This window comes from Leptinotarsa decemlineata, unplaced genomic scaffold (assembly GCF_025532065.1).
Source record: "Leptinotarsa decemlineata unplaced genomic scaffold, Ldec_3_MD MMD2_tig00000133_RagTag_RagTag, whole genome shotgun sequence".
Classification (NCBI taxonomy): Eukaryota; Metazoa; Arthropoda; class Insecta; order Coleoptera; family Chrysomelidae; genus Leptinotarsa; species Leptinotarsa decemlineata.
The window spans coordinates 7,006,963-7,023,466 of record NW_027412542.1 but is presented as its reverse complement, the minus strand read 5'-3'; the positions used below and the strand labels follow the sequence as shown (position 1 = coordinate 7,023,466).

Sequence of the window (16,504 nt, the reverse complement as noted above, 5' to 3'; positions counted from 1 at the left end):
CTAGTATTTCAATACTTTTTTGTTGATAATGTCCTATACCTATCTCTATCTGTTTTCGAGATGAAAAATAAATTGTGCTAAATATGGTCCAAAACATAGCCTTAATTGAAATTAAGTACATCAGTACTCTCAATTCATGAAAAGTTGATATTTTGATGATAGTTTGGACAATCTCGAAATATTCAGATATGGAAATGGTGTTATTTGAATATTTCGAGTTTGTCCAAACTATCATCAAAATATCAACTTTTCATGAATTGAGAGTACTGATGTACTTAATTTCAATTAAGGCTATGTTTTGGACCATATTTAGCACAATTTATTTTTTATTTCGAAAAAAGATAGAGATAAGTAGAGGACATTATCAACAAAAAAGTATTAAAATACCAGAACGATTCCAAAAAAGTATTAATATACGGGGTGTTCCATTAAAAAAAATAAAGTGTTGCTAGGACTTTTTGATGGAAGTGGCAACGCCGCAATGCTGAAAATATTTCAGATCGATAGAACAGGTAAGGAAATGTGAGGTGAAATTTTCAGAAAAATCATGCTTTGCGTTTTCCAGAAAGGTCTAACCTACCATCGACCGTGAGTCACGCTGTATATGTTAACCATAACCGGTGAAAGTGGCGATCACATTGGCAGTCCCTCATCTTGCGTAAAGAATTGGTCCTTCATTTGGAAGTAGCAGTTTCGTACACAGTATTCTAGTAATTCCATCATTACTTATATCGGTAAGTTTGTTTTATCTTTCAGGTCCCCATCTTCGGATAGCTTCCTCTGTATATGATTTGAAGTGCTTCTTCGACAGGAACGTTGGTGTAGAGAGTGTAGAGGCTTTCCACGTCGAAACTGGGAGTTGATCCTGCTCTTTGACTTCGATTGCCCCTAGTAGTTCGACAAAATGCCTTGAACTTTTCACAAAAGATGATGTTTTTCCTTGCATCAAACAAACAATGATTGCTAATGTCAATATCATTTTGTACATTTCATCAAATGACCACTTGAAAATTTTTTCGATGTAAAATGTCTAAGTAGCAAGTCTATATTGCGGAGGAGTCAGAATTCAAATTTTTTATTGTTTGTTTTCCATTCTGTATGCTTTTTAGAGTAAAAAGAGATGTGTGCTTTGACTTTCATGATTTATCCGCTAAAAATTCTGAAATTTTGATACATTTCCTATTCCGGAACCTAAATCTTTGATGTGACTGAAAAATGGTTTGTGATGATAAATAAGACTGGCATTTCTGACGTTTAGAGTCATTTAACTAAATTTACCGTTTGTTTGAAGGTGATTGACAATGTTTCATGATGAATTTCACTAGTTCGGACTTCCATTGTCTACTATATAAAATGATTTGAAATCCCTGAAACAACTAAAAAAGAAGAATTAAAAATGAATAGCTGAAAATCAGAATTATATTAACCAAAATAATCCGAAAATGAAATAATAGTGAGATAAAATACAAGTAAAAATAGAACAATTGAATAAATAAAAATAAAGAAAAGAAAATAAAAATAAAAAGTGGAGAGATTCCAAGTCACGTTAGTTAACGACTTTTCGATTGTTAGTATCTACAATCGTCTTTGGGTGATGACTGGACTGATTCCTCCGAGAGATGACTATTTATAGGTCGTTCGAGTACTTTCACTTATCTCCGCTTTCCATTTTCCGCTTCACTGGTTCCGTGGGAAATGACCGTTTTGGCGGGAGTTGGCCATTTTTCGCTTGATGATGGGTTTCCATATGTTGCGTATTTCTACGCTGGCTTGGCTGAATACGTTGTTGGACAACATAATAAAAGAATTAAAAAGTACTTTTTTTTCAGTGGAGTTTCAAAAAATCTCTGTAAGATCTCTGGCTAATCAGATTTCAAGTAAGTAAGAACATTCCAGGTTGTAGATGTTGATTTTATTTGGTGTTTTATTCATTTCAAAATGATTTTTTGTGCCTGAAATTCTTGCAATTCTTTCTTATTCAGATGTACTGTAGCTCAGTTACTATATATTATGATCAAAAAGTTCATTTCGAATATGTGATCTCATGTCAATCGATATATCACTATGATTAGTGCTCCAATCAAGAAAGCAATAAGGACTTCCATTTTTATCATACGACCAAAATTTCAGAATTTATTTTTAAGCCCACTGTGACCGAAAGTGAATTTTTGTATAAATGCTATTTCGAAAAATACATCAAAAGACGAAATAAAAATTACAAAATATATTGAAGGCTCATCACAATTCAAATAATCATTAAGTATACAATAAAAACAATAAAATTAGTATATGTTACCTATATGGCAACTAGTAAAAAATATCTTTGTGTTCATCCAAGTGTTGCACTTGTTCATCTTGAGATTCTGAAATGAAACCACAATTATCCACCAAACATTTAAATTGACCACATGGAGTCTCGACCCATAAAAACTCGATACGTTCTTCTTCTTTATGTTTTGCAGAATCAACAATCCAGTCTCCACCTCTAGCACCATCGTCATATTCTTCACGTGGAATAGTTTTTATACATTGTTTTGTACTAGTTTTGTAAACTTGTTGTTCGAAATTTTCTTCATCTTTGGGTCTTTTTTTGTCAATTCTTCTGAAACTTCTTTCAAGGATTGTGTCTGAGAATGCATCCTCATCATTATTCATGAACTCTAAAGTTTCTGAAGATGTTTCTGTACTGGAACAAGAAATTTCGTGTACTCTATCTCTTTCATCACAGTATTGTTTCAGATCATCATCAGCAAAATGTTCATCGTTTTTCAGATATACCACATATGACTTCGAAGCCCCTTCGGATATGTTCGTTTGAGGTGGATGGTTTTCCTTGTCACTTTGGTTTTCGTTATTGTGTAACAATTTGTCCGCTTCAGCACCTTTTTTTTTTGTTTTGTTTTTGCGGTTTTTTTTTGCCCTCTTACTTCTCTTAGTAATGTTTTCGGTTCCAGTACTCGTGGACTTAATTTCGGGATTCATAATTGGAGGATTAATATTTTCGTCGTCCAAGTCCATCGTTTCTGAGCCAGTGTCTGTACTGGATCCTCCGCTAGTGTTTTTTTCATCATCACTGAAAATGAACGTTTCAGGACAATCATCATCCAGAAGATCATCAGGCGTTAGGAATTCCATACATGAGGCAATGCTTGCTTTGAGAAATTTCTGTTGTGCAGTTAAGTTTTCTACAACTATGAAGTCTTTTCTTTCGATGTTCCCTTCAATAGAGGTCGTGGTCAATTTTCTCTTCGATCGATTTTTTCTTTTTTGTTTCTTCGATTTTTTGCTTGATTTTGTGCCAGTTTTGGATATTTTCTGTGCTTTCCTCGTTTCATTTTCAACATATTCACTTACGATTACTTTTTTCTCTTCATCATCTTCGAATTCAAGTTCTGATAGAAGTGATTTCTCGTATTCTCTCTCTTCAACTGTCTCTTTTTCTGTAGGATTTACCTCTTGTCGATCTTGCGACTCCAAAGGTTCATATTCTCTCTCTTCAACTGTTTCTTTTTCTGAAGGATTCACTTCTTGTCGATCTTGCGGTTCCAAAGATTCATATTCTCTCTCTTCAACTGCCTCTTTTTCTGAAAGATCACCCTCTTGTCGATCTTCCTGTTCAAAAGGTTCATATTCTCTCTCTTCATTTGTCTCTTTCTCTGAAGGATTTCCCTCTTGTCGATCTCCCGGTTCAAAAGGTTCTTGTTTTTTGTCAGATTCATATTTATCATAGGTTTCACTACTACTGGAGGAAATCATCTGTTCATCTGCTCTGTAGTCCTCACGTTCAAGTTCCGGTATACATAATTCCTCAATTGTACGGGATGTTCTATGGATAACGAGAGTTAGCTCAGCATCATCTTTCTCGCCAACTTCTGCAAAATATATTTCTGATTGACTATACTTTTCATATTCTTCGACTTTTAAAGTTTTGATGCATGAATTTGTGCTAGTTTCAAATGGCTTCTTCGTTCTACTTCCATTATCTCTTTCATCATATCGACTTGGGTCTATTTGTCTCGATTCATTATTCTCAGTATGTATGTCTGATATATTCCATTCTCCACTTGTTTGACAACCTTTGGTATTCTTCGGATCAACAACGTGCTCTGTGGGAACGTAAAAAATAATGTATTAAGAAATGTATTCCATTCATAGTGTCTGGAATATGTAACTTACGATTTAGTAGGTTATTCAGAATGTTTTATCGGTGATAGTAGTTGGTAGACGAAATAGACATTGAGGGATTTGATACAATGGAGAAACATCCAGAAACCTCCATTAAGAAATCGAATTCATAAATGGAAATGAAAACCAGTAATGTTTGTACAGTATAACGTGGCATAACATATTTCCACTAAATTTTTTCATAAACTTCCGATATTTATTTTGTTTCCCCAATAAACTTATTTGAAGGATATCAAACACCAACTACGATCACTGAATATTATTCTGAAGAAATAGGAGATACATACTCCATCCACTGAACAAGACCATCCCCAGAAAAAGAGGTTCTATTATAATACCAGAAATGAATAAAACAAACGATTACCCAAACAAATCATAAAATTTTGATGTTACAAGAAAAAAATAGTTGAGCTCAAGTTAACTATGTTTTCCTGACGGAACACTAAAGTTCACGTTACACTCAAATCCAAAAAATATGTGATATTGACATTGTTACCGTTCCTTCAAAAATGCCTATTTCATTTGATTTTCTTCTTATATATACGAAGTATTTCAAAAACACTTTTTCTTTGAAATATGATTTCAAAATAATGCATATAAATTCCAATTTCCAAATGATTGACATTCACTCAAATCATTCCTAGAAAACTGGTTTCCACTTTTCCATGTAAACATGAAAAAATACTTGTCATTGATAGTTTCAAAGGCTTCCAAATGTTTTCATTCTTTATTTTCTATGGGAGGAGCATTGAGTCAAAAAATTACTTTTCTTCACAGTAATCTATGCCTCAAAATATTTGAATATTTGGCACAAAAGACAAGTTTTTGTTACAATATATATAGTGAATATTCATTTCAATAGAGTTTTGGAAGGAGCATTCAGCTACACATTAACCGCAAACAAAAACAATTTGATCCAGATCCAGAAATAAATCAAATAGAAAGAATTTAATTTCTTTGAAAAACTTCATGAAATGTGAAGGTTTCTAACTGAATCACATCTGCATGTAGTATATAATTTGATAAAATGATAAATTTTGAAGTGCATCCCTCAAAATAATGAAATTTTTTGAACTAGTTAATACTTCATCAGCAAATTTTTATTATATTTTCTCTTGAAATTGCAATATATATCTTGTGTTTTTCATAAGCGAATTTAACGAAAGTGAGATATTAACAAAGATTGCTGATTTTTTTTCCAAAAATAGGTGATATTCCAGCCATTGAACAAAATTAATTCAACGATAAAAATGTTCCATAACAACACCACAAATAATTACACCAAACAAATATTCAACCAAATCATAACAATTGAAAGATGTCTGAAGAACGATACTAACAAATTCCAAGTAAACTATGCTTTCTGTTGAAACCAATGAAGAATATGTAACATATACTTCAGGAAAAATTGCTCGAAAAATAAGAGTTTCATCAACAATAGGAAAATACTTGAAAAATGAAACAACATTCTAGATAATCAGATCTATCATAGAGCTTCATTTTCAATATTGTTCAACAATGTTATTCTCATCGAATAAAAATCAGATATATATTTCACAGAGATTACAGAATAGGGCTTCGAGAGTTATTTTAAATACACTGTGTCCAAGATAAGAATGAACAGCACGGGGATATTAGAAACGGTAAGTGATACGGGGTCGATTGAATTAGAGAAAATTATGTGCCTAATAATATGACATGTAGAAAGTTTTGATATTCCGAATAGTTCTGGAGATATCCGAAAAAAAAACGAAATTTGGGAATTTTATTTTACTTTTTTCCTAGCTTTATTTTCAAAGGAAATGTAAAACAGATAGCACCTGCTAGGACCACTTTTTAAGGACTACACGATAACGTCAGCAGAATTTTTCTGCGACGTTTCGTCTTTTAGGAAACATCATCAACTTTGTATTTTTATATGGGCCGCGTACTATCTAAAATTGAAGAAAAGCAGGTTAAATAATCACTTTTCATTTTGCGCGAGAAATGGTTATGAAACCATATTGTGTGATACGTTGCTGAATTCACAATGAAAAATGGAGTCGTATACAGGGTATACTTTAGTTACGACCCATATAAAAATACAAAGTTGATGATGTTTTCTGAAAGACGAAACGTCGCAGAAAAATTCTGCTAACGTTATCGTATAATCCTCAAAAAGAAGCCATGGCAAACTGCTACATTTCCTCTGAAAATAAAGCTAGGAAAAAATTTAAACGAAATTCTCAAATTTCGGTTTTTCTCGAATATCTCCAAAACTACTCGGAATATGGAAACTTTCTGAATGGCATATTATTAGACACATAAATGCGCGACTTTTCCCTAATTCAATCGACCCCGTATCACTTACCGTTTCCGATATATCCATGCTGTTCATTCTTATCTTGGACATAGTGAATACGAAAGTAACGGGGATGCATGAGTCCTTTGAAACTTTGGCTGTAAAACAGAGAATATATCTGAATACGTTCACATTTTTATATAAATTCATAAATAATATGCTTCCTGAATATCTTTAAGTTAAAATGCAATTCCCAAGTAACATCAGCCATCTATATAATACCAGAAATTCAACACATATCCAAATGAAGAGATATAACAAAAATTTTCAACAAAATCAATCATTCTATGAAGGTTTGCAAAATTATTATGAGTTGCCATTAGAAATGAAAAATTGTCAAAATTTTGGGAAACTTAACAAGAAATGTTCAATTTCAAAATAACATTGATTTGAGTTATAATTTGATAACGTAATCAAAATATTCATTCTAGTTTCCTTTCATCATATCAACTTTATACACAGTTCACCTGAACATAATATAACTTTATAATTCATATTATTAAACAATTATAATGATCTGTTTGTATTGTGTTATTTGATATTTGTATTCAGTAGCTTTATAGCTGAATAAGTTCACTATTATTATTAATATTATAGTTGATTCAACATATATAGTAGATAAGGAGAATAAAATAAATGAATTTTAATATAAAAGTAATAATTTCAAAAATCTCAACATTTTTTCACAGTCAATTAAAAATATAAATCAATCATCATTGGAAAGTATGACTAAAATTGTAAATATATTTCAGTCAAAAAATCATGGCGTTTTGCAGAAAACTTATTATTTTGTAGTAGACATGTGTAATGCGATGTAATTCGTTACTTTACTTCTTTGTGTCTAAACAAATGTAGCATTATTTCAGACATCTCATTCGTGACATATTTGCAATTTGCAGTACGACATCTGAATATGTTGTTTATCATCTTTGGAATAACGCCTGACTGTTTATTTTCTGTATGTTCATCGTTTGACAAGAGCATTTCTGCACCTTCTCCAATATTAACATTCATGTTTTGAACAGTGTCATTAATAATTTCCGTTCGTGTTTCTGGGCTTTTTTGCAGTTTTTCCAATGGTATGACAGAAATTTGTCCGTGAGAAGGTAATTTAGATTTTATTGCTTCTAGTGCTGCTTCCGGAGATCTATCATCAATTTCAGCAGTCTTTTTGAATCTTTTGGATCTCAAACATTTCTTCCTGCTTTTAAGAATAGGTTTGATTTTACAGCCTGAGGAAATATGTGAAAAGTTACTGAGTCAATCACTTAGATTCACTTGAAATAGGTATCATTCAATAAAAACAAGCCTTGCCGTTTTCTGTAGTGAAGCAAAGGGGATGAAATGATTTTTTTTTCCAGTTGGACACAAAATATTTCATACATGAAGGCATCGAAGTAATTATCAATAAATCAATTGAATGTTTCATTCAAAACATATCAATTCAATTACTTCGAAATGTTTTGGTGAATGATACGTATTTCTAGATGAACATACCAGAAAATTTACACACCCTTCAACAACAAGCACTACCCCTTATGAGATATAGTTCATTGGAGAAAACCCAAACGTCAAAAAGTCTATAATAATAATATATAATAATAACTTCATTCATTCATTTGAAAGGTTTCACACAACATAATAATAATAATAGTCGAATAAAGAAAAATGACGATAAGTGCAAAAGCACCTGCTTCATATAACAGGAAGAATACAATTTCAAGAATTTATTAAAACACAGATATAATATATAGATATAAAGTTAAACCTATAACAATAATGATAGAAAAAAGGATATATAAGTGTTCAAGATATAACTATCGTTAGTGGCAATTTCAGTTACACAACGTACAATACAATGTAAATAAAAGTAAAACTTTTAAATAAATGTAAAGGATAATACATACCTATACACTAGTGAAAGAAAAAGTCACAATAATTGGAACACAATAAAATATATAATATAAATAAAACGATGTAGTGTGTGGTTTTCAAATTGAAATGATAGTACCTAACCATGTACATTGAATTCAAGTATTTTTCTGTCAACAAAATCGGAAAATAATATCCTACATTAAGAAAAAATGAATCGTCTTGATTTGTGTTCTATAATTTACCAAATATTCATAGCGAGAGACAAAATACACGGTCCTAGGAGACATATGTTATGAGTCACTTTATATGTTCAAATTCAATACATGCACTTGCATTGAAAATCAAAAATTATGAAATCTATATTCTTGCATGGAGTGAGTGAAAAAAATCGCCATCACTATGGATAAAATATTTTTTAATGTAATACTCTCATGAACAATACTTGATTGGACCACTATATTAATCGTTCTTTCATTTTCACCGACGTTTTGTAGTATGCAGTATATTTCAGAAACTTTTTGCTTATAATATCTCAAAAAACAACGGGACTCTTGGTTGCAGAAAACAACTCGTACGCTAGTAATCACCAACAGGAATTGTTTCATAGATCTTCTAACTGAGATATTATCAGTAATGCGATTGGCTTATGTTATGTTTGTGATTTTGTTTACGAGTATAATTATGTGCCTTGGCATATCTGACTCCACCAAGAGCAATATATATATAAAAAATAAGCGACGGAATGTGGCTGCTCATCGTTTTGAGGTTCAACTCAGTACACTTCCAACTTCACTGTTTAGGAACTCTTTCTTTTGGAGAACAGCGTTTATGTGGAATGAACATCCTGTGAACGTTTTTTGAAATGGATTTAATCTCCAGCGATTCAAATCCAATGTGAATCATTACTTTCACACAGGCACCGCTCTAAAAGCGCCTCAAGAACTTTCCTGTAGTGCTTGTGTTTTGTCCTTAAAAAAATATATGTGTTGTGTTCTGAAACCGGGTGTTCTGGTGTTCGCGGAAATTTTTTCGCACTGGATCAAGTTCCTTCATTTATAAGGCCCGAACACAAGCACTACAGAAAAATCCTTAAGACATTCTGAAAGCGGTGCCTGTGCGAAAGTAGCTTTTCGCATTGGATTTGAATCGTTGGAGGTTAAATCCATTTGGAAGAACGCTCTCAGGAAGTTTATTTCCACATGAACGCAGTCCTCCAAATGAAAGAGTTCTTAAACAGTGAAGTTCGAGGTGTACTGAGTTGAACCTGAAAACGATGAGCATATTTCTGATATGTACTGTTCTTGATGGAATCGAATGCGTCAATGAATAGCCAGAACACTTAATTCAAATGCATGATATTTTATGATTATGCCTAGTGACCAAGATCAAAATAAAGTACTCAAGAGCTACATTATCAATCCAAGATATATGTTTGTTTGAAGGTGGTTGACAATGTTTCGTGATGCATTTCATTAGTTCGACCTTCCATTGTGTAATATGATATAAATTGATTTGAAATCCTTGAAAGATTCTATAACAAATTAAATAGATTAGCTGAAAAATAACAATTATATTGAGAAAAAACACTAACATTACAAAGAAATAAAATACAGGCAACAATAAAAAAAATTTAACTATAAACATGAGGTGATAACCCGAAGACGATTGTGGATACTAAGAATCGAAACGTCGTGAGGTACCTTCGCTTGGAATCTTTTAATTTTTATTTCTTGTTGATAATTTTTGATTTTCATCTCGTGTTCATAGTTCAATTTTTTTATTATTGCTTGTATTTTATTTCTTTGTAATTTCATTTTTTTGCTCAATATAATTGTTATTTTTCAGGTAATTTTTTAAATTTGTTATAGATTCTTTCAAGGATTTCAAATCAATTTATATCATATTGGACAATGGAAGTCCGAATTAATGAAATCCAAGATCCAAGATATATAATCGGTAAATACATGAAATTGTGATGCACTGTTTGAAACCTTTGGTGTAGTAATAAATATTACCGTATTTTTTTCCCAACACCAAACCGTTATTTCAACACCTCGACATGTGTTTCGATCACCAAGTGATCATCTTCAAGAGAAAGATCAAAACTTTTGATCTTCCTCTTGAAGATGGTCACATGGAAGATGTAATTTAATGAAGACGAATACAGCGACATTAGACCACCACCATTAGAAATTGAACAAAATTCCTACATGGATTTTAATTCCTAAAAAATTAAAATCCATGAATAAAAAAACTGACTTAAAAAATCTTAGTCAAATTGATACTTATTTATTTAAATTAGATAATGATAGTCGAAGAAGAAATAGTAATGCTGATTCATCCAGTATGTAACTGATTGTAAAACGAATTATTTTTATGTTATCAACAAATAATTGTCATTCATTGATTCATGTCAAAATCAACTTTTAAATTATTTTTCGTTCGATTTGCTGCCAATTTTTTATATTAATCTCATATTGAGTAAGTTATATCTGTAACGTTTTATACATATATTTTCAAAATTATCATATCAGTTGTCCTGAAGAAGGAGATAAACATTTCCGAAAGCTTGACAAACTAGCACTAGTTTTCATCCTTGACTGCAACCTCAAGATATCATCTTGATATCATAAGATATATATACATAAACAATAGTGTTTTTTTGGGGATTCGGTCTGTTCAGGAGTAAATAATACTCTTTTCAGCTGCCCGAGCTTTCGCTAATGTTTATTAGCTTTATCGAGGGCTGTAATATACAAAAGGACATAATAAATATATATTTATATACATAAAACATAATTATGGATTGAACAGCATACCTGTGCTATATGAGGATATTTTTTTTGTAAACTTCAATTTCGAAAGAAGTCTTCAATATGCAAATGACAACTTTTTGACATTTAATAATGTGAAATACTTTTCCTGATTTTAATGTTGTTTATCATGGTGATATATATTGTGTAAATATCACAGGATGTAGTCAGGTTTTCTTGTTAATAAAATTCATTCATTTTTACGCAGCCTGTTGGGCATCGTCAGCACTGCGCAGGCGGTCCTCGATTGAGGACAAAATGTGAATGTAACTCACATATTAATTATTGAGACTATTTTGAAAATGCCAGCCGAGATGTTGGTGAAACGTAAATTTTTGATAAATAAAGGATGTTTTCCAGAAAAAAATATGTTTCATCCGTGAAAACTCACATACATGTTCAGTATGAGGAGGGCCAGCGTGTGAACCGTGAGAGACGCAAAATTGGTCAAATTAAAAAACATTTCTCGTTTTAGAGTTTATTTAATGACGTTTCGAACTCTGAGAATTCCGATCACTTCCGGAAATATTCGAAAATAACTTTTTCTCATCACTTTTCAATTCGTACCTTTCACAGATTTTCTGTCCGTTGTCTCCGAAAAGCCAATTTAACTTTTTCATATGGACCGCAAAAAATTATTAGTATGAATTAGCTATTTTGGCAATAACTTCACTGATATATAACACAAAATCAAAATTACCTACATTTTGAAACGTTTTTCAAATAGGGTCTAAAATGGTGAACATTAACCGATTTCATATCTCTCACTGTTTCCGATTTTCTCGTACTGGCCCTCCTTATCTTATAGTTGTGATACGCAACCAGTGAAAACAGTGAACATAAGAAAGCTTTCATGAGAGCCAATATCTTGAGAAACAATATCCACAAGGTGAAATGTAAATCAAAATATTCAATATTATCGTTAGGATCATCCATACTATAATAAATATCATTTATAGACAGAAAGTAAAAGGATGAAAATTGTATGAAAAATTTTAGTCTGAACATACCTTACATTGAACATTAAAGCACAAGAACTTTGAAAAAGTGTCAAGACATTTTATTTCGTTATAAAAAACAGCTTCGTCATGAAGAATAAAATCCATCTGCACTTCACAAGTTCCAAATACTAGAAAGAAGTTATTAAATAATTTTCAGAATATCAAATTGAAATTTTGTTCACCTCAGCAATAAGTGTGTATGGCATTATCTTCAAATAAATGGTTATAAATATGTAAAAAGCATTGTGGTAAATAAATAGGTATCAATCAGTTAAAAAAAACCTAGTTGTTGAAATTTTCACAAGAAATCAAGGAAAAGTATTGAACAAGTGAAGTTTTTATCAACAAATTAACTTCCAAATTATTAAATCTGTTTAAAATCTGTTTTTCCGTTAACCAGCTGTCGCACCCCTACAAACGACAACCCTCAGAAGTCGAAACTTGTGCAAGCTAAGGATTAACGAGGTCTTACCTTTTAGCGTGTGATTCCTAACACGGATTGGACGATAGCAAGTGAAAATCGACCGTTCAGCCTGGGGCTTTAACCACCGACCAACACGGCGATCAATTCGAGTGAGTGAACAAAGCACCCACGTCAAACCGACCGGCTACCGACCGACCGATGGGTACACTAATCAATGCGTTACTTAGGTGTTTGAATACTTAGTAGTCACCGAACAAACAAATAAAAATACTCAACCTACGCTCAAACGTTTATTTCACTCGCAAATTTCTTCCAATTCCTTTTCACTAGAAGATAACGCATATTATCTCATAAAGGTTCTTCATCCTGTGAAGAAGAAAAATATTGATCGGAACATAATTGAAAATAATTACGAAATTGACATAGTCATACTCTTTCGATTAAATTGATATGTTTTCATATTATTCTAATTGTCATCTCAATTACATTTAAGGTATTTACCATTAACTTTATTTCATATTTGATATCCGACATATTTCCACCACAAAATTTGTATTTATTCTGTGTAAAAGTTCCAAACAAAAATTCAACAAAACAAAGGGTATATCAAAACATTTAGCAGAACATAAACTGATGATGAGGGTCTTGAAAACAAAGTATTGCAGAAAATATTTTCTAGATCTTCAGTTACAATATACAGGAAGTCCAACAGAACCGTTATTAGCCGAAATATGGAAAAACTTTTGGATAATATCATTGATCAAAAACATATCCCGAGAATATGTTTGTTTATACAGGGCAAAGAAGGATATTGAACTGAGCGATACCATATCAATTCGATGAAAAAATTGCAGTATCGCCATTACTCATACATAATATATATGATATTTATGTATATAATAATTATATATGTATGTATAAATCATAACGGATCATCATTGCAAAATAAATTTGATAATCAAGTAACAATTTGTTTATATTCAATATTATACAATTCAATCTGCGTATTGACTAATCAAAGAAAAAAATTCAGTGGGTAAAAAAATATCAGTTTGAAAGTTATCCCGAATGTTGAAATTGTTAACATGAAAAAAAAAGGAAATTCTGAAATTATCAATTCAACAAGCATTTTATCGTCAAGAATACGCTGAGAAATGGATATCCAGTAAGAGACAATTCCAACTTGATTTTTGTTGTTTCAATTTCCAAAGAGTTCAAAAACTCCAAACCAGCATCAATGATTTCTTGAAATATCATTCCATCTTTTATTTTTTCAGCTGTTTCTTTACTCTGCAATAGCTGATTCGTTTTGAAAATACTTCACCAATTTCGCTAAAAAAGATATGATTTAGAAACAATACTGAATTATTTAAATAACACTCTTTTGAATATAATTTGAATAAGTCATATATTTTCATCAAGTATCGGCCAATTCCATCACATAACAATATTGGAAATGGTGGTCAGGACAATCAGTCCAGCATTATAATAATAATGACAAATGAATGTATTGATTTCTATTACATGGAAAGGGCAATGTCAAAAAAACTAAAAAAACCTCAATAGGTTATATTTATTCATTTCATTTATTCTTGAACAATACCCGTACATAATAAAGTAAATTACGAAATGAATTACCATACCGAAATACATCGTTTCCATAATTAATACGAAAAAGTAGTAAAAGGAAAAAGAAAATTATTTATTACCATTTTCTTAATGTTTCATAACACTATAAAAACAATGGGCTATAGTTAACTATAATATTGAAGATTTATGGGTGCCTGTGGAAAACATCGAACCTGAGAAGGTAGGAGTACCAAAAAATCAGAAAGGTGGCTAGAAATGATGAAATCATTCAACGAAATCAATCTATCAATGTCTGAATTGTTTATTATTTGTGTGTCTTCCTTTTTCAAGTATCTAATAACAAACAGACAAAGCTTAACCAATAGAGAATCTAGTAAAGAGTGATAAAAAGCAAACTGAAAAGTTCACCCCAAGAAATTACCGCGGACTGTATGTACATCACAAAAAGTTTCCAATAAATACCAACAAATTGAATAATCAATGCGAAACATGAAAGTTATCCCTTTCCTTTCTCAAGATTAAAAAATTCACTTCTGAAAACGCCTAAAACACAAATAGTTATATTTCTTTTGACAAACGTCAGCGAAACGAAATATTCAGATATCAAATTTGAGGTGTTTTTATGAGTGATTTTTTTTGGTATCGAGGAAGAACAAGAAGAAAAGAAATACTATACGAAAAGTAAACTATATAGATAAAGCCAAGTACCTACCTACGCAGATTTCATTTTTCCATCCATTATTTAATTTGTAGGTGAAATTGGTTGAAACGACAAGACTAATTGGATTCTTCACTATTTATTGGGAACTGAAAAATTTTGTATTCTTCCAAGATGTATTATAACATATTGAAAAAGTAATTTAAAGAATAAAAAAGTAGATTTGCCATTTAAAATAATAAAATTCATAGTAACTCATGATGAACACAAAAATCTCCGAAAATTTATGTTTTCAATCGATAAAGTATCTTCATTTTTATTATATGAATCAAAGTTGGGACTTCTTATACAACATACAGATACAATAAAAGATACTATACAACAGTTCCTACATATTTCAGAAATGAATAATTAAATGTTCACCCTTGAAGCTTGTTTAAAATTCATAAAAAATTGCACTTTTCTCTTTCACAAAATATTTACAATAGAGCTAAATACTCACCCAGTGCTGATTTTTTTATCAGTACATGATTTGAATATTCCAATCGATCACTATGAACATGCTCTTTCAAAGGCAATGATTTGCTTTTGAAAGAAATCAAAGTTTTTTCATGATCAAAGAAGTAATGACAAACATAAAAAAGTTGCCAAAGATTTGGTGAACGTAGTCCTGGAAGCAATATGTCCATTAATTTAATTCAACATTGACTGGACCTAACCTCATCAACAGTTCAACATCATCTTGAAATTTATTATAATGTACAGTGCTTAACTTGAAAAAAATATTCATTCACTACGTTTCAGAAGAGAATAGAAATAAAGCAAAATCTGAGTTGAATCAACATACACTGAATATCTTACTAAACTGATAGTGGTATCACGGTTGCCGAAAGAAAAGCTTCATTCTAGTGTTTTCTTGGTAATATAAATCATTTCTCCCTAAGACGATAACAGATATCACCACACAACAAAATCTATATGAAAAACTACAAATTCGAAATGTGAGAAGCATGAGAAGTTCCTTCACTAATGTTTGACCTCGAACTGACAATCCAAGGCCATTGATTTCCAATTCGTTGTAAGAAAAACTATCCAGTGCAGTAGAAACTCAATTATCTGAAAGGAAAGTCTCTTCTTTTCAATTCCATATCGAACAACATGATGAATTTTCGAAAGGAGTATGTTTTGAGAACCGTGACTGTGTACAATATATTGTATTGTATTTGGTTATTTACACATAACACGTGATAATATACTAAAAATATTTCCATTCCAATGCATATAACAGATCAATTTTCCATTCTAGAAAAAATAATTTTATCAAGAAGTACCTACATTTAATTCAAATAATATATGTATGTATCACAATAACACCATTTTCGGTATAGCATATTTTTTACCATTCAGTATTTATATAAGTTTTTATTGAAAGGGTTATATTTTAAAATTGATTACTTCCTTCCTTTCTTTGGAAGATTCCCACATTTTTTTGTATCAAGATGGAGTAGTAGAAAGCCAAAAACTTCATTTCCCTTATTTAAGTGTATTTTTCGAAAATAATACTACAAAACCTCAACATCTCATGGATTTTTCAACGAAAACTATGTTATTCAGCTG

The 16,504-nt window shown here is 31.2% G+C and overlaps 1 protein-coding gene across 4 annotated transcripts; it reads right to left on the bottom strand.

Moving 5' to 3' along the window:
- Positions 1-2,209: 2,209 nt before the first annotated feature.
- On the bottom strand, positions 2,210-16,152 carry LOC111502752 (uncharacterized). 4 transcript variants are annotated; one of them, XR_012464858.1, is made up of 3 exons: positions 15,749-16,152; positions 15,390-15,557; positions 13,572-13,971 (listed from the first exon to the last, which is right to left on the bottom strand). XR_012464858.1 is itself a non-coding variant. In XM_074172637.1 (2 exons), exons 1-2 carry the CDS (start codon positions 15,574-15,576, stop codon positions 2,308-2,310), a joined length of 1,986 nt encoding a protein of 661 aa, XP_074028738.1. In that variant the 5' UTR covers positions 15,577-15,677; the 3' UTR covers positions 2,210-2,307. The 4 variants fall into 4 exon arrangements, 1 of the variants encoding a protein (XP_074028738.1); XR_012464857.1 differs by having other exon boundaries at positions 15,735-16,076; XR_012464859.1 differs by lacking the exon at positions 15,749-16,152 and adding an exon at positions 15,607-15,727.
- Between the last annotated feature and the right edge of the window lie 352 nt (positions 16,153-16,504).

Bases quoted from the DNA above. Each gene is read 5' to 3' on its own strand.
- LOC111502752 (XM_074172637.1), bottom strand. From the start codon at position 15,576: ATGGACATATTGCTTCCAGGACTACGTTCACCAAATCTTTGGCAACTT. The intron at 4,107-15,389 runs GTGAGTATTTAG...ACGTTCCCACAG, and splicing joins GATAAAAAAATCAGCACTGG to AGCACGTTGTTGATCCGAAG.